The sequence below is a fragment of the Chinchilla lanigera genome, unplaced genomic scaffold (genome assembly GCF_000276665.1).
Source record: "Chinchilla lanigera isolate Chin_1 unplaced genomic scaffold, ChiLan1.0 scaffold00007, whole genome shotgun sequence".
Lineage (NCBI taxonomy): Eukaryota > Metazoa > Chordata > Mammalia > Rodentia > Chinchillidae > Chinchilla > Chinchilla lanigera.
Window position 1 is genome coordinate 21,542,696 of NW_004955408.1, and position 14,115 is coordinate 21,556,810.

At 38.2% G+C, this 14,115-nt stretch overlaps 1 protein-coding gene across 1 annotated transcript in view; it reads left to right on the forward strand.

The window, feature by feature from the left end:
* Rars (arginyl-tRNA synthetase) overlaps positions 1 to 14,115 on the forward strand; it is a 38,258-nt gene that overhangs the window by 6,270 nt on the left and 17,873 nt on the right. The window contains exons 4-9 of the mRNA XM_005376302.2: positions 4,869 to 4,977; positions 6,225 to 6,325; positions 6,859 to 6,980; positions 8,050 to 8,170; positions 10,966 to 11,095; positions 12,542 to 12,646. Of these exons, the coding sequence (XP_005376359.1) occupies positions 4,869 to 4,977; positions 6,225 to 6,325; positions 6,859 to 6,980; positions 8,050 to 8,170; positions 10,966 to 11,095; positions 12,542 to 12,646 (688 nt within the window). The remainder of the gene's footprint in view (positions 1 to 4,868; positions 4,978 to 6,224; positions 6,326 to 6,858; positions 6,981 to 8,049; positions 8,171 to 10,965; positions 11,096 to 12,541; positions 12,647 to 14,115) is intronic.

Here is a 14,115-nt window from a genome sequence, read left to right on the forward strand (position 1 = left end):
TGTGTGTGTGTCTGTGTACGTGGATTTCTCTGTGTGTAACAGAACTCTTGTTGCAACTCCTTCCCCTCCACTGACGGTAATTGTTTTCTTTGTTTGTTTGTTTTGTTTTTTGGTTTTTCTCCGGTACCAGGAACCGAACTCACGACCTTGCGCTTGCCAGGCAGGCGCTTTGCCGCTGAGCTAAATCCCCAGCCCCGGTAAAGTAATATTAAAACCACCGTTTTTCTTTATCCATGTTTTTTCATGGATGGGCTGCTTCAAAGATTTAGGTCTTATAAATTGTGCTGCTGTAAATATGGGTATGTAAGTATCACTGTAGTATGATGCTTTTAACTCTGGAAGATATGTACAAGTGGAACAGCGGGTTCAAATAGAATCCCTAGCTTTAGTTTTTTGAGGAATCCACATTCTAAACTCCACAGTGGATGTAACAGTAACTTCCACAGTGGATATACCAATTTACACTCCCACCAGCAGTAGGAAGGCAACTATGCTCACCACTATACCACCAATGCCCCACCAGCAGTAGGGAGGAGCTCCTTTTTCCCCATCACCCCACCAGAATTTGCTATTGGTTGATTTCTTGGTGATAGCCATTCTTTCTGGATGGAATCTTAGTGTTGTTTTAATTTGCATTTCTTGAATGAACAGTGATATTGAGCATTTTTACATATATTTACTTGCTGTTTGTACTCTTTCATTTAGGAAATGTCTATACATTTCAGATGCCCATTTTTGGATTGGATCTTTAAATTTGGGGAGAATCTGAATTTTTTTTTTGAGATCTTTATATATTCTAAATATTAGTCCTGTGTCTGAAGAGTAGCTAGTAAAAATTTTTTCCCATTTTGTGAATTGTCTGTTCATTCTTTTGGTAGTTTTTTTTTTTGCTATACAGAAGCTTTTTAATTTGATGTGATCCCAGTTGTTGATGCTCTGTAATATTTCCTATGCAGTTGGGGTGTTGTTCATAAAGTCTTTACCTACACTTACGTCTTCTAGAGTTTTACCTATTCTATCTTCCATCAGATTGTCTTTTAATATTTAGATCTATGATCCATTTTGATTTTTGTTTAGTGCATGGTGAGAGATAGGGGTCTAGGTTTAATCTTTACTATGTGGAAAGTCAGCTTTCCTTGCAACGTTTATTAAAAAGACTATCTTCCAAGGGAAGTGTTTGGCCCCTTTGCCAAAGATAAGGTTAGGTGGGTGTACTTGGAGTTATTTCTGCATCTTCTAGTATGTTCCATTGATCATCCAGTTGGTTAGGTTATGTTTGGTGGTTTGGTTTGGTTTGGTTTGAATTGATTTTTCTTTGCCAGTACCATGCTGCTTTTATCATGATATCTTGGTAGTATAATTTCAAGTCAGGGATTATGATGCCCCCTTTGTTGCCCAGAATTGCTTTTGCTTTTCAAGATTTCTTCTGGTTCCTTTAGAATTTTAGGATTCCAAAGTTTTCTGTAGTTCTGATTGTTTTCTCTAGTTCTGTGAGGTATGGTTTTGGTATTATGATTGGGATTGCATTAAATGTGTATGATAGTTTTAGAAATATGGCAGTTTTCACTGTATTCATTCTGCCTATTGAAGAACAGGGGATATCTTTCCATTTTTTGATATCCTCCTTGATCTCCTTTTTTAGAGTATGGTAGATTTCAATGTATAGATCTTTCACTTCCTTTGCTAGATTGATTTCTAAGTGTTTCATTTTTTTGGATGCTATTGTGAAAGATATGGCTTTCCCTATTTCTCTTTTTTTATTTTAAAAATAAAACAAGGAAAACATTAACAGACAGCCATTTACAAAATAGCAAAAGAACAATACAAACAATACAGTTACAAACAAAGTGGTAGGAAATCAACAATGCTTGTTATATTACGTATATCTTCAAAGTGGTTTCTCAGGAAAGCAAATGGAGACATGCAATGTTGATCAATCAAGGAATTATTAACTGTTTCTTTCTGCAAAGAAATAGAAGACAGTAGTCGTATTTCTCTATTAGTGAGTTTCTTTTCTGTGTGTAGGAATGCTGTTGATTTTTGAGTGTTGACTTTATATCCAGCCATACTGCCCAATTTGTTTATTAAATCTAGGAATTTTGGGGGGAAGTTTTGGGGAAGCTTCTATATAGAGTATGATATCACCCACAGATAATGATAGTTTAACTTCTTCCTTTCCTATCCTTACTCCTTTTATTTCTTGTCTAATTGCTCTGGCTAATGTTTCCAGAACTATATTGAACTGGAGTGGAGATAGTGGGCATCCTTGTGTTGTTCCTGATGTGAGAGTGAAAGCTTTCAGTTTTTGTCCATTTACTATGGTGTTGGCTGTCATAGATGGGTCTTACCAGATTAAGGACTGTCTATTCCAATTTTCCATAGGGTTTTTATCAGGAATGAGTGTTGGACTTTATCAGATGCTTTTTGTGCATCTATTGAGATGATCGTATGGTTTTTGTCCTTGGTTCTGTTAATGTGGCATATTACATTAATTGATTTTATTTATTTATTGTCTTTTTGAGATAAGGTGTTGCTGTGCAGTTCAGGTTGGCCTTGAACTCACTTTGTAGCCCTGGCTGGTCTCAAACTCGCAACGATCCTCCTGCCTCAGCCTCCCAAGTGCTGGGATTACAGGTGTGTACCACCACGCCCAGCACGTTTATTGATTTTAATGTGTTGAACCATCCTTGCATGCCATGGATGAATACTACTTGGTCATGTTGTGTGATGATGACTTGCTGCATTGTTTGCCAGTATGTTACTGAGGATATTTGTGGATATGTTCAGTAAGGAGAGTCATTTATAATTCTTTGTGGTTGGATCCTTTTCTGGTTTTGGTATCAGGCTAATGCTTGCTTCCAGGACTGAATTTGGGAGTACTGCTTCCCTCTCAGTTACATAAAAGAGTTTGAGGAGTAGTGGCATTTAATTTTCTCAAAATTTTATCTTCTTGATTCAGCTGTGGTAAATCATGTGTTCCTGGGAATCTGTCCATTTCTTCTGAGTATTCTACTTTATTACAGTATATTTCTCAAAGTAGGTATTGATGATCTGGATTTCTGCAGGATCTGTTGTGATTTTACCCTTTTCATTCTTAATTGCATAGATTTGGGTCTTTTCTTCTTTTGATAAGGTTGACTAAGAGTTTGTCTGTTTTATTTATTTTGTTTTGCTTTGATTTGCTACATAGTTTAAGCTGGCCTGGAACACACTGTATAGTCCAGGCTAACCTTGAACTCTCAGCAGTCCTCTTGCCTCAGCCTCCCAAGTGCTGGGATTACAGGTGTGCACCACCACACCTGACTTGTCTGTTTCATCTTTCAAAGACCAACGAGACAGGGTCTCACTGTGCGGTTCAGGCTGGCCTTGAGTTCACTCTGTAGCTCAGGTTGGTCTCGAATTTGTGGCGATCCTCCTGGCTCAGCTTCCCGAGTGCTGAGATTATAGGCATGCGCCACCACACCTGGCTATGATGTGCTTTGGGTTTAACTTGCTCTTCTTTTTCTAGAAGTTTCAGGTTCCACATTAGGTTATTTGAGCTCATTCTGTTTTCTGATATGGGAATTTACCACTATAAATTTCCCACATAGGATTGCTTTCATTGCATTCCTTAAGTTCCAGTATGTCACATTGGCATTGTCATTTAATTATAGAAACTAATTTCTTCTTTAATTTCATCTGTTACCCATTGGTTGGTCAGGAGGCTGTTTAGTTTCCATGTGTTTATGTAGTTTTTGTGGTTTCCTTCCCCATCAATTTCCTGTGCCATTACACTATGATTTGATAGTATGCATGGAATAATTTCAGTTCCTTTACATTGATTTAAGCACGTAGTCCCATGTGCTGCTGTTGTTACTTGAATGGAATACTCTAGCTGTCTACTAGGTATTTGTTCAAAGGTTTGGTTCAGCTCTGATATTTCTTTGTTGATATTTGTTTAGTTGATTTATTTGTTACAGTACCATATTGAGGTCCTCCATTACAGTTGTATTAGTGGTTGTCTGATTTTTTATATCATTAGTGTTTGTTTTATATAGTTGGTTATGGTGGTATTTGATACATACATATTGATGATTGTTATCTCTTCCTCTTGGACTGTTCCTTTACGAGTATTTGGTGACGACTTTTGTCTTTTCTGATCAGTCTTGGTTTGAAATTCACTTTGTGAACACTTTAACAAGTTCAGATCATTTTATGTACAAGAGTGCTATTACTCGTCAATATTGCATACTTTCATGACTTTAAAATTTAAAATGTTAATATTGTGTGATCAGATTTTCTAATTGAAGACTTTCTTGTGTCTTCTTCAAAAAGTTCCAAGAAGCCAGGCGTGGTAGTGCATGCCTGTAATCCCAGCACTTGGGAGGCTGAGGCAGGAGGATCGTTGCGAGTTCAAGAACAGCCTGGGCTACAAAGCGAGTTCAGGGCCAGCCTAAACTGCAGAGCGAGACCCTCTCTCAAAAAAAGACAGAAAAAAAAACAAAAAAGTGAAAAGTTCCAAGAATGTATGTACAACTCATTTTGAAATGGAGATCATGTAGTTTTGTCACTTTTCCCTCTCAGAATTAATATTTTAATTTGTCCCTCCACTAGGTGGTTGGACTGCTCTGTTTCTGCCCTTTGAGGAATGTTTTTGAGGTTTTTGTTTTTGTTTTTTTGAGACAAGGTCTCATAGTGCAGTTGAGATAGCCTGGCCTTGAACTCACAACCCTCCTATCTCAGCCTCCTGAGTGCTGGCACTGTAGGCCTGCACCACCACACTGGCTTGATGTATGTTTTGCAAAATCTCTCATGTTTTGTCAGGTATGCATTTCTGAATAAACTTCCTGAAACCCGGTATGTAATGAATTGCTTTATTTGTGTTACAGATGCTCAAAGCCAAAGACCAGAAAGTAAGTCCAAGAGAAATTGCCGAAAACATTACCAAACACCTGCCGAACAATGAATGTATTGAAAAAGTTGAAATTGCTGGTCCTGGTATGATATGTTATTCTTCTTAATACTTGTATTGATGATGAGTCCTCTTTGGAATTTTTAAAAAGGAAAAAAAAAAAACAAAAAACTAACCAGCATTAAAACGTATCCTGTGAGATGGGCATGGTGGTGCACGCCTGTAATCCCAGCCCTTGGGATGCTGAGGCAGGAGGATCGCTGTGAGTTTAAGGCCAGCCTGAACTGTATAGTGAAACCCTGTCTCACAAAGACACACACATGGAAAATAAAAAACTATGTTCCTTGACAGCATGTTAAGTGAAATAAATCAGACACACAGGCTTGAATATCACGTAGTTTCTCTTATATGAGAAACCCGATGTAAAGTGCAAAATAAGAGACAAACATTAGGAAAAAAAGAGAGAAGAAAAGAATGTTACTGTAACCCAGCAAGGACAATGTATCTAAAGGGACCTTGATTTAGTATAACTGTCTTATGTGTTTTTTATGTTTTTTGACCTGTTGGTCTGGCTGTTAATTTGTATTTATGATAATTAACTTATAAGGACCTATAAAAATAAATCAGTCTGATGCTGCCAAAAAGTAAATAAAAAATTTTTAGGGAATGGAAGGGAAAATAAATAATTAATATGTGTTATGTATCAGTTCCCCCAAATGAATGTAATCAAGTGTACTGCAGAAGTGCACTAATAAAAAAGTAAATACTGAAAAAAATACACTGGGGCTAGGTGTATAGCTCAGTGGTGGAGTGCCTGACAGAGGTGAAATCAGTCACCACCGCTGCCAGAAAGAGAGAGAGAGAGAAACAGAAGTGTTAATGAAAAGAAACTTGCAGTGATCAAGGTGGTGACAGCACCTTGGGTGTAAGTTAGGAAATTAGTTTTCATCCTGCCTCAGCTTCCGCTCAGACTCACGATCCAAGATGAGCTGCCGAGCCTGTCTGTTTTGCAGTTACTACTCATCAGCATAGAGGCCCTCTGTTTCTTTCCTGTGAAGGGTTGAGCACATCATCTGGTAAAACGAACAGGCTCTGAATGAAGGAGCATGCTTTTGGGAGAATAGTGAGGATTTGAAATAGAAGCTGAAACAGAAGCCAGCGAGACCTTTAACGAAGGCCTGAGGTGGTGTTGGGATCCTGAAGAGTTTTGTGAGAAGCATATCAGCTATCTGGAGCCAGCACAAGGGAAATGGAGAGAATTCTTGGAAGTCACCAGTCACTCAAACCGGGAGACTTACCTGATTTTTTTTTTCTTCCTCTTACTGTCCATTAGGTTTCATTAATGTCCATCTAAGAAAAGATTTTGTATCAGAACAGTTGACCAATCTTCTGGTGAATGGAGTACAGCTCCCTGCCATTGGAGAGAATAAAAAGGTATATGTACAATCTTCTGTTGGTATATTAATATCGTAGAAGTACATGGAAAATGTAACTGAGAATAACTTTGATTTTTTATACCTAATCATTAAGGTTCAAGATTATGAATGTAATATTGAATAGTATTTCTAATACATCATACTTTTTTTTCTCACTTCATTCCATAAAACATTTGAGGTAGCTGATACTTCTGCAGTTATTGCTGAAATAGTTATTTGTATGAATGAATTTCTTTTTTCAGTTAAGAATACGCAAGTAGCCGGGTGTGGTGGCGCAGTTCTGTAATCCCAGCACTCGGGAGGCTGAGGCAGGAGGATGGTTGTGAGTTCGAGGCCAGCCTGGGCTACAAAGTGAGCTCAAGGCCAGCCTGAACTGCATAGCAAGACCCTGTCTCAAAAAGACAAAAAAGAAAAAGAATATGCAAGTAGATCCATGAGAAAATCTAGCACAGTTAAGTCTGAGTTTATTATTATGTTAGCTAAACAAAATGTTTATGTTCCTTTTAAAAATCTTTTTATTGTTTATCTCAGGTTATAGTTGACTTTTCTTCTCCCAACATAGCTAAAGAGATGCATGTAGGCCACCTCCGATCAACTATCATAGGAGAAAGCATGAGCCGCCTCTTCGAATTTGCAGGATACGATGTGCTCAGGTATGTGCTCTTGCTTCGGAAATTTCTGTAGAAAGTGACACATCTCCCTGAGAAGACTAAGTCAGTGGTTCGTATGCTTGATTCTGCTCTATAGTCACTCACTAACACATTCACAGTGGGGCTGTAATACGTAAGTCCAGCTGGCAGGCTGCTTAAAGCACTGGTGGTGCATACATGACTGGCCCATTGGATGGCTTTTTATTAATTTTATTAGTAAAAAGACTGATGAAGTGATCAGATCCATTTGTACCACCAGTGGTACAAGCTGCCCATAGGGGTAGTCATACATGTACTACCTGTGGCCTCAGCCTAAGCCATCAGGAATGTGTTAAGCTTTTTGAATATATCCTGGGAGCCTCCTCCAAACTGGTTTATTACCTTAATATTTTTAGTCATGTGGAACAACTATAAAGCTCCTTGTTCATTCCACAGATATTTTTGAGTACCTTATGTATACTGGGGCTTCATATTGGGGTGAGGGTGGTTAAGCAAGGAACAGATCGTGTTGGCCTTTGTAAACCATAGTAGGAATTGGAAATTTATTCTACTATGATGATCTAATTAAAGATTGCTCTTAGCTACAGTAAAGAACATAGAAAAATAAAGAGAAGCTGTGGTAGTAATATACTTAAGAGGTGACCTGGTGGTTTGGTGTTAAGTAAAACCAGAGAAGAGTGAATTTTGTCCATTGACATTTAGGAACCACTGGTTTAAGTTACACTAAAATAATTTAAGTTTTGATAAAATTGTGGGATTGATCACCATAGGCTCAACTGTCATTGTCCTGATTTGCTACATAAATAGGTTCCAGTTCACTGATAAGAAATTTATTTATTCAACAAATCTTAGGTGCCTGCTACTTGCAGCCTCTGTTAGTAGGTATACAGAGCTGAACATACCAAATGAAGGCTTGTCTCCTGGGGGAGTTGCAGCCCAGTTGAGGAAATAGATAAAGTTATTCCTGAACGTGATGCACTAGCACTTAAGTGTTAGTAGTTTCTGATGGAATATACTTCCTTAAACATCTGCATCATGTTTTGATTATTTCATGTTCTGTGCTTGGTATCAGGATAAACCATGTAGGAGATTGGGGGACCCAGTTTGGCATGCTCATCGCTCACCTGCAAGACAAATTTCCAGATTACCTGACCGTTTCACCACCTATTGGGGATCTTCAGGCCTTTTATAAGGTTTGATATCATTTATTGTTTGTGTATCTACCATTCATAATTAATTTACTCATTTTCCTTAGGAAGTTCAAAATGGCATTTGAAGTTACTATGGAGCTAAATAGAGTTAAATGAACGTTGATAAACTGAAAGCCATACTTGCACCAATACATAAATGACACTTTGTGCTGGCTTCTCCATAATTATATTGTGTCACGTGGATAAAAATAAAAGCTGCTTCTTCATGTTTGCCTGTTTGAAAGCCTGCTTGAAAAACTGCACTCTTTTTGATTCCTAGATCTGAGCCATGTAGTTGTATGAGTAAAACAGACACCCTTGGATCCGTGGCATTGGGTTGGCTGCAAAGACACAGCTGTCCTTCACTTTCAGCTTGCTTTGTTGAATGCTAAAAATTGAATTCCTGTTGTGTTAGTGGTGCATACTGGTAATCCCAGCACTCTGGGGGCCTCACAAGTTCAAATCCAGCCTGGGTAGCTTAGAGAAAATCAGTCTCAGAATAAAAACAAGTTTTAAAAAAGGCTAAGGGGGCCAGGGATATAGTTCAGTGGCGTAAGTGCAAAGTCCTGAGTTCAGTTCCCGGTACCAAAAAAAAAAAAAAAATGCTAAGGATGTAGCCCAGTGTGAAGACGGTGGGTTCAGTCCCCAGTATCAACCAAAAAAATACGGAATTCTAGCAATTTAGGCATTCATTAATGAAAACACATTGTAGTATTTAAAGCATTCTTAATGTTTGGCAGACATTAAGTATACATGATATTCATATGAATAGCTTTTAAAAAGACAAATATATGCATTACCAATAATTGATTTTTGCAGTACTGCAGATGGAAGCCTAACCTTGCGTCATGCATTATCCACTATGGCCAACTTCTGTTGACTCCTTGGCTAATATATATACATATAAAGAACCTGCCCAAAAATGTATACATACTTCAGGAAAAAAACTTGTATAAATATTTTAATACTAAATTTAGTGAGACATGAGATTAATACAAATTACTTTTGGCCTCTACAATTACAAGAGAGGCTCAAAGTAATGGCCATTGGCTTCTAGTCACTTATTAGTACAGCAAACTGCTGCATGGGTAACTTTGGTCTTTGAGTGCTGCTTTCAATTTTTTTCTAAGGGCCAGCAGTAGGGTGGGTTTTGGGCAATACACACATCGTCCAGGGTTCCCCATACGAGGGTAACACCATACTCTTTGTGAAGAAGCATCATACTGTCTTTCTTTTTTGAAGTGTGTATGCACTTTTTTTTGGCAGACTGTATTATCATTTATCAAATATAGTTTGTGTTTGATATTTTATTAACTTTTTCATGTTTATGGTGTCATTATGCTTTGTTCTGTTGGATTGGTGTTTACAACGTTTATATTAATCCCCAATTGAATTTTCTTTTCCATTTGATTGGGGCCTATATTATCCAGTAAATAATATTATACATAAATTTTTTCCTTTTCAAAGTACTTTCTTCTGAAGAATAAAATTACTACATTAAAAATGAATGCTTTGGAATCTTTTGATATTTTTGTCTTTTGGTGTTTTCGAATGAAAATTTAAAAATAAGCTACTTGAAAGTAAGCTCTTGGTATGAAATTGATAAAATAATGTTGCAGCTCCATCTGTTGGAGCTGATTTTGCGGGGGGGTGGGGGTTGGTTTTTTTCCAGTACCGGGAATTGAACTCGCGACCTTGTGCTTGCCAGGCAGGCGCTGTGCTGCTGAGCTAAATCCCCAGCCCCTGAGGCTGATTTATTGATGCAAGCGAATGTTTGTAATACATTGCTAAAGTTTACAGACTATAGTAAAGTGATTTCCAGTTTTTCTTAAAACATTTGTGTAAGCCAAATGTGGTGCACACCTGTAATTCCAGCACTTGGGAGGCTGAGACAGGAGGAAGGAGGAACACGGTGAGTTCAAGGCCATTCTGGGCTACAAAGTGAGTTCAAGGCCAGCCTGACCTGTATAGCAAAACCCTGTCTCCAAAAAAAAAACACATTTGTGTATATTTAGAAAGAAGTTTCTGCAGTTAAACATCAAAATGACACCACTTGTTTGTTGGGGTTCTGGGATTAATAGTGATTTTTTTTTCCCAGTAAACCTACATTGGCTTCCAAAATATAGCAATGAAAACTATTTTGAACTTCAAAAACCCTTCATTCAGCATCATATCCATAATGGACAGTGGGGCACAGAAAATTCAGGCCTACCCATTAGCTTTTTTTTTTTTTTTTTTTTTTTTTTTTTTTTTTTAGGGATAAGTTTTTTGAGACAGGGTCTTGCTATGCAGTTTAGGCTCGCTTTGAACTCGTTTTATACCCCAGGCTGGTCTTAAACTCAGTGATCCTCTTGCTTTCTCCTCCCAAATGCCATTGTTAGCTATTCTTTAAGCTATTTTTAATTAACTGTACTTGAACACAGAAGTATTGGTGTAATGTAGACTTTTACTTTTGTGTATAGGGAAAGTAGGGGAATGACCATGGTTATAGTTTTGTATTTTCAGGAAAAATAATTTCAAGGAAAATAATAGGACTCTTTGGTAATTCATCTATAATAATGTGGGTTTGGGGGCCTTTCCTGGTGGTACTAGGGATCAAGCCAAGGGCCGTGTTTATTCTACGCAAGCACTTCTGAGCTGTACTCAGCCCCTATGACAATAGTCTTGACTGTAGAGGTAGAGCACTTGTTCTGGTGCCCTAAGTGTTCACTTTCTCATGGTGTTCCGTGTATGTATTTAAAAATGAATAAATTCTTTATCTAGAAATACAGGACTGGTTCTTACGTTTTTTAAAACAGGAATCTAAAAAGAGGTTTGATACCGAAGAGGAATTTAAAAAGCGAGCATACCAGTGTGTTGTTCGGCTCCAAAGTAAAGACCCAGATATTACACAAGGTTGGAAGCTTATCTGTGATGTCTCCCGCCAAGGTGAGTTTCTAGGCTTTGTTTGATCACCTAGCACATTCTGTTTATAGTTTCCTTAAGTACTGATCTTCAGTAATATTTTAAACATTTTTTGGTGTGATACTACAGATTCAATCCAGGACCTTGTGCATGCTAAGCACATATTTTACTATTGAGTTATATCCCCAGCCCCTAAAATTTTGAATATAGGCCAATAAATTTTTTTTCTTAAATATTTTTCTGAAACAAAGAACTAGGAAGATAGTTCTAAGTTCAGACGTATACAAAGTCAGCAAAGTTAAAGTAGAAAAATCAAAGATCCGGGTCAAGTAGCAACCAAAACTATATAACATGTAAGTATGTATTTCTTGTGGAAGTGTGTAGGACCCAAAGGAAGAGATGTAATAAAGTGTCTGAATATATCGTGCCATACCAAGTTTCTTAGTTCTTCAAGTACACTTACAGTTTTAAGACATTTTTAGAGTTTTTACTCTTTAAATAATGGGAACTGCCTCTTCGGGTAAAGTGGGTAAGATTGGTGATAATTGCTTTATAGTACTGGATAGCGTAGGTATGTTTATAGATACATGCATATGTAAGTAGATAGATAACAGGTAGATACTGATACTGTGCTGGGAATTGGGCTCAGGCATACTCTACTACTGAGGTATATCCCTGGCCTGTTACAAAATTTTGAGACAGGGTCACAGTAAGTACCCAAGAACTTTGCGTTGAGCTACCTCCCAGCCCTTTTTATTTTACATTTTGAGACAGGGTCCCTTTAAGCTACTACATCGCCCAGGCTGGGCTCAAACTTGTGATCATCCTCCTGCCTCTCAGCCTCCCAAAATGCTGGGAGTACAGCCATGTGCTACCATGCCCAGCTTCCTTTTCTTTTTTTTTGTTATTGTTGTTGTTTTTCTGTTTTGTTTTGTTTTTTGTCCCTCCCGCCCCCATACCAGGAATCGAACTCACGAACTTGTGCTTGCCAGGTAGGTGCTGTGCCGCTGAGCTAAATCCCCAGCTTCCTTTTCTTAATCCCGTTTTTGTTTTTTTTTTGAGAGTCTCACTGTGTTACCCAGGCTGATCTAGAACTTCGGGGCTCAAGCAAACCCTCTGCCTTAGCTTCCCAAGTCACTGGGACTATACATGTTTATCACCACATCTGGCTTCATTTGCATGTTTTAATTGGATACTTATAATCTTTTTTCAAAGGAATGGAGGAAGCTGGGGATTGAACCAGGGCCTTGCGCATGCTCAGTGTGCGCTTTCCCACTGGGGTATATCCTCGTTCCCAGTACTTTGATGTACAGTATGTCTTAACATTTTTTTCAGAATGGCAGCATGTTTAATGTACTGTATCATACTTACTCTACATAATTTCTTTCCATAAATTTCAATTAAAAATGTTTCTTCAATGTTAGATGCATGTTTCCTGCTTAAATTTTTATTCATTTTGTTTTTCACTAGAGTTTAATAAAATCTATGAGGCATTGGACATCTCCTTAATAGAGAGAGGAGAATCCTTCTATCAAGATAGAATGCCTGTTGTTGTGAAAGAATTTGAAGATAGAGGTAGGCACTGTACTTCTTTATTTAAAAATTTCACTGTTAAGATTTTCAGACAAGCAAAAGTAGAATTAACAGTAACCCTCAAGTCTATGAACTTCGTCACCTGACTTCAGCAAGTGCATATACGAGCCAGTTGCATTGTACTTTTCAGTTAGCTGCCCTTACTGTCTTTGTAGTGCTCAGGTTTTCCCATGTTAAACTAATAGTATCCCCTCAAATTGGCTTTTCTATTTCTTAATGTAATTTAGTTTGTTTTTTCTCAATCCCTGTAGTCTTTGGTGTACAATATCCCAAGGTCGTTTAGTGTATTTCTTGTACAGATCTTAGAATCAGCCATACCTGCAAGGAAGCCTGCTTTATTGAGTGTGGGAGCTTGGTAATTATTAATCAGTCTAGAGTCTAGGGACCATTACATTGTTTTTCCTTCAATACTAGGTATTCAACCCAGGAGTACTTTAACGCTGAGCTGCATCCTCAGCCCTTTTTATTCTCTTAATTTGAGACAGAGTTCCACGAAATTGCCCTGATCTAGCTCAAAGTCACCAGCCTCTTGTCTCAGCGTCCTCAGTAACTGGGTTTATATATGTGTGCTACCACAGCCAGCTTTTAAAGTAAAATTTAACGTGGTACTGGTTTGTAGTGCTGGGGAATGAACCCCAAGCAAGTACTTTGCCTCTGGGCTACACTCCTAGTCATTTTCACTTGGTTTTTTAATGACAAGAAAATTGGCACAGAGAAACTTTAGTAACTTCACTAGGTGGCATAGCTAGTAAGTCATAAGTCTGGGATTCAAACCTGGGCAGACTGGTTTCAGAGCTAATGTGTTTAACCCTTCTCTTACGCTGCCTTGACCTTGTCCAGCCTCAGTTTCCCAAATTGTAAGAAAGCGTAGCTATTTACTGCATGAAATTATTGTGAAATTAAATTTATAGTTTAGTATAGTACTTGGCACATAGTAACACTCAAGTATAGCTGTTACTGGCATGTCTTTTCCTGTCCCTTCTTACATCAAAAAACTTACCTTTTTCATCATGGTAGGATGAATAAGACTTCAATTTTTTCCTCTTCTCATTCCAAATGCTAAGTCCTGTTTGCGCATATTACTAAAGGTCCACATCTTTCTCCCTGAGAAAAGTTAGGACTCCAGCTTGGAAACAAAGCACAGATGTTCATGTTTTGGGCCTGTAGAGCAGGTGGGTTCCACTGAGGTATTCTGCGAAGAGTTGGGACGCCTAGTGTGAGTGCACCGCACTGCTGGGATATTTAACCTGTGACAGCACCCTGTGCACTCAGATGTCCCTTTTTTTTAATTTCCTTTCTTTTTTTGGCACCAGGAATTGAACTCACAACCTCATGCTTGCCAGGCAGGTGCTTGTGCCACTTGAGCTATATCCCCAGCCCGAGAAGTTTTGTTTTTGTTTTTTGGGTACCAGGAATTGAATTCAGGACCTTACACTTGCCAGGCAGGTGCT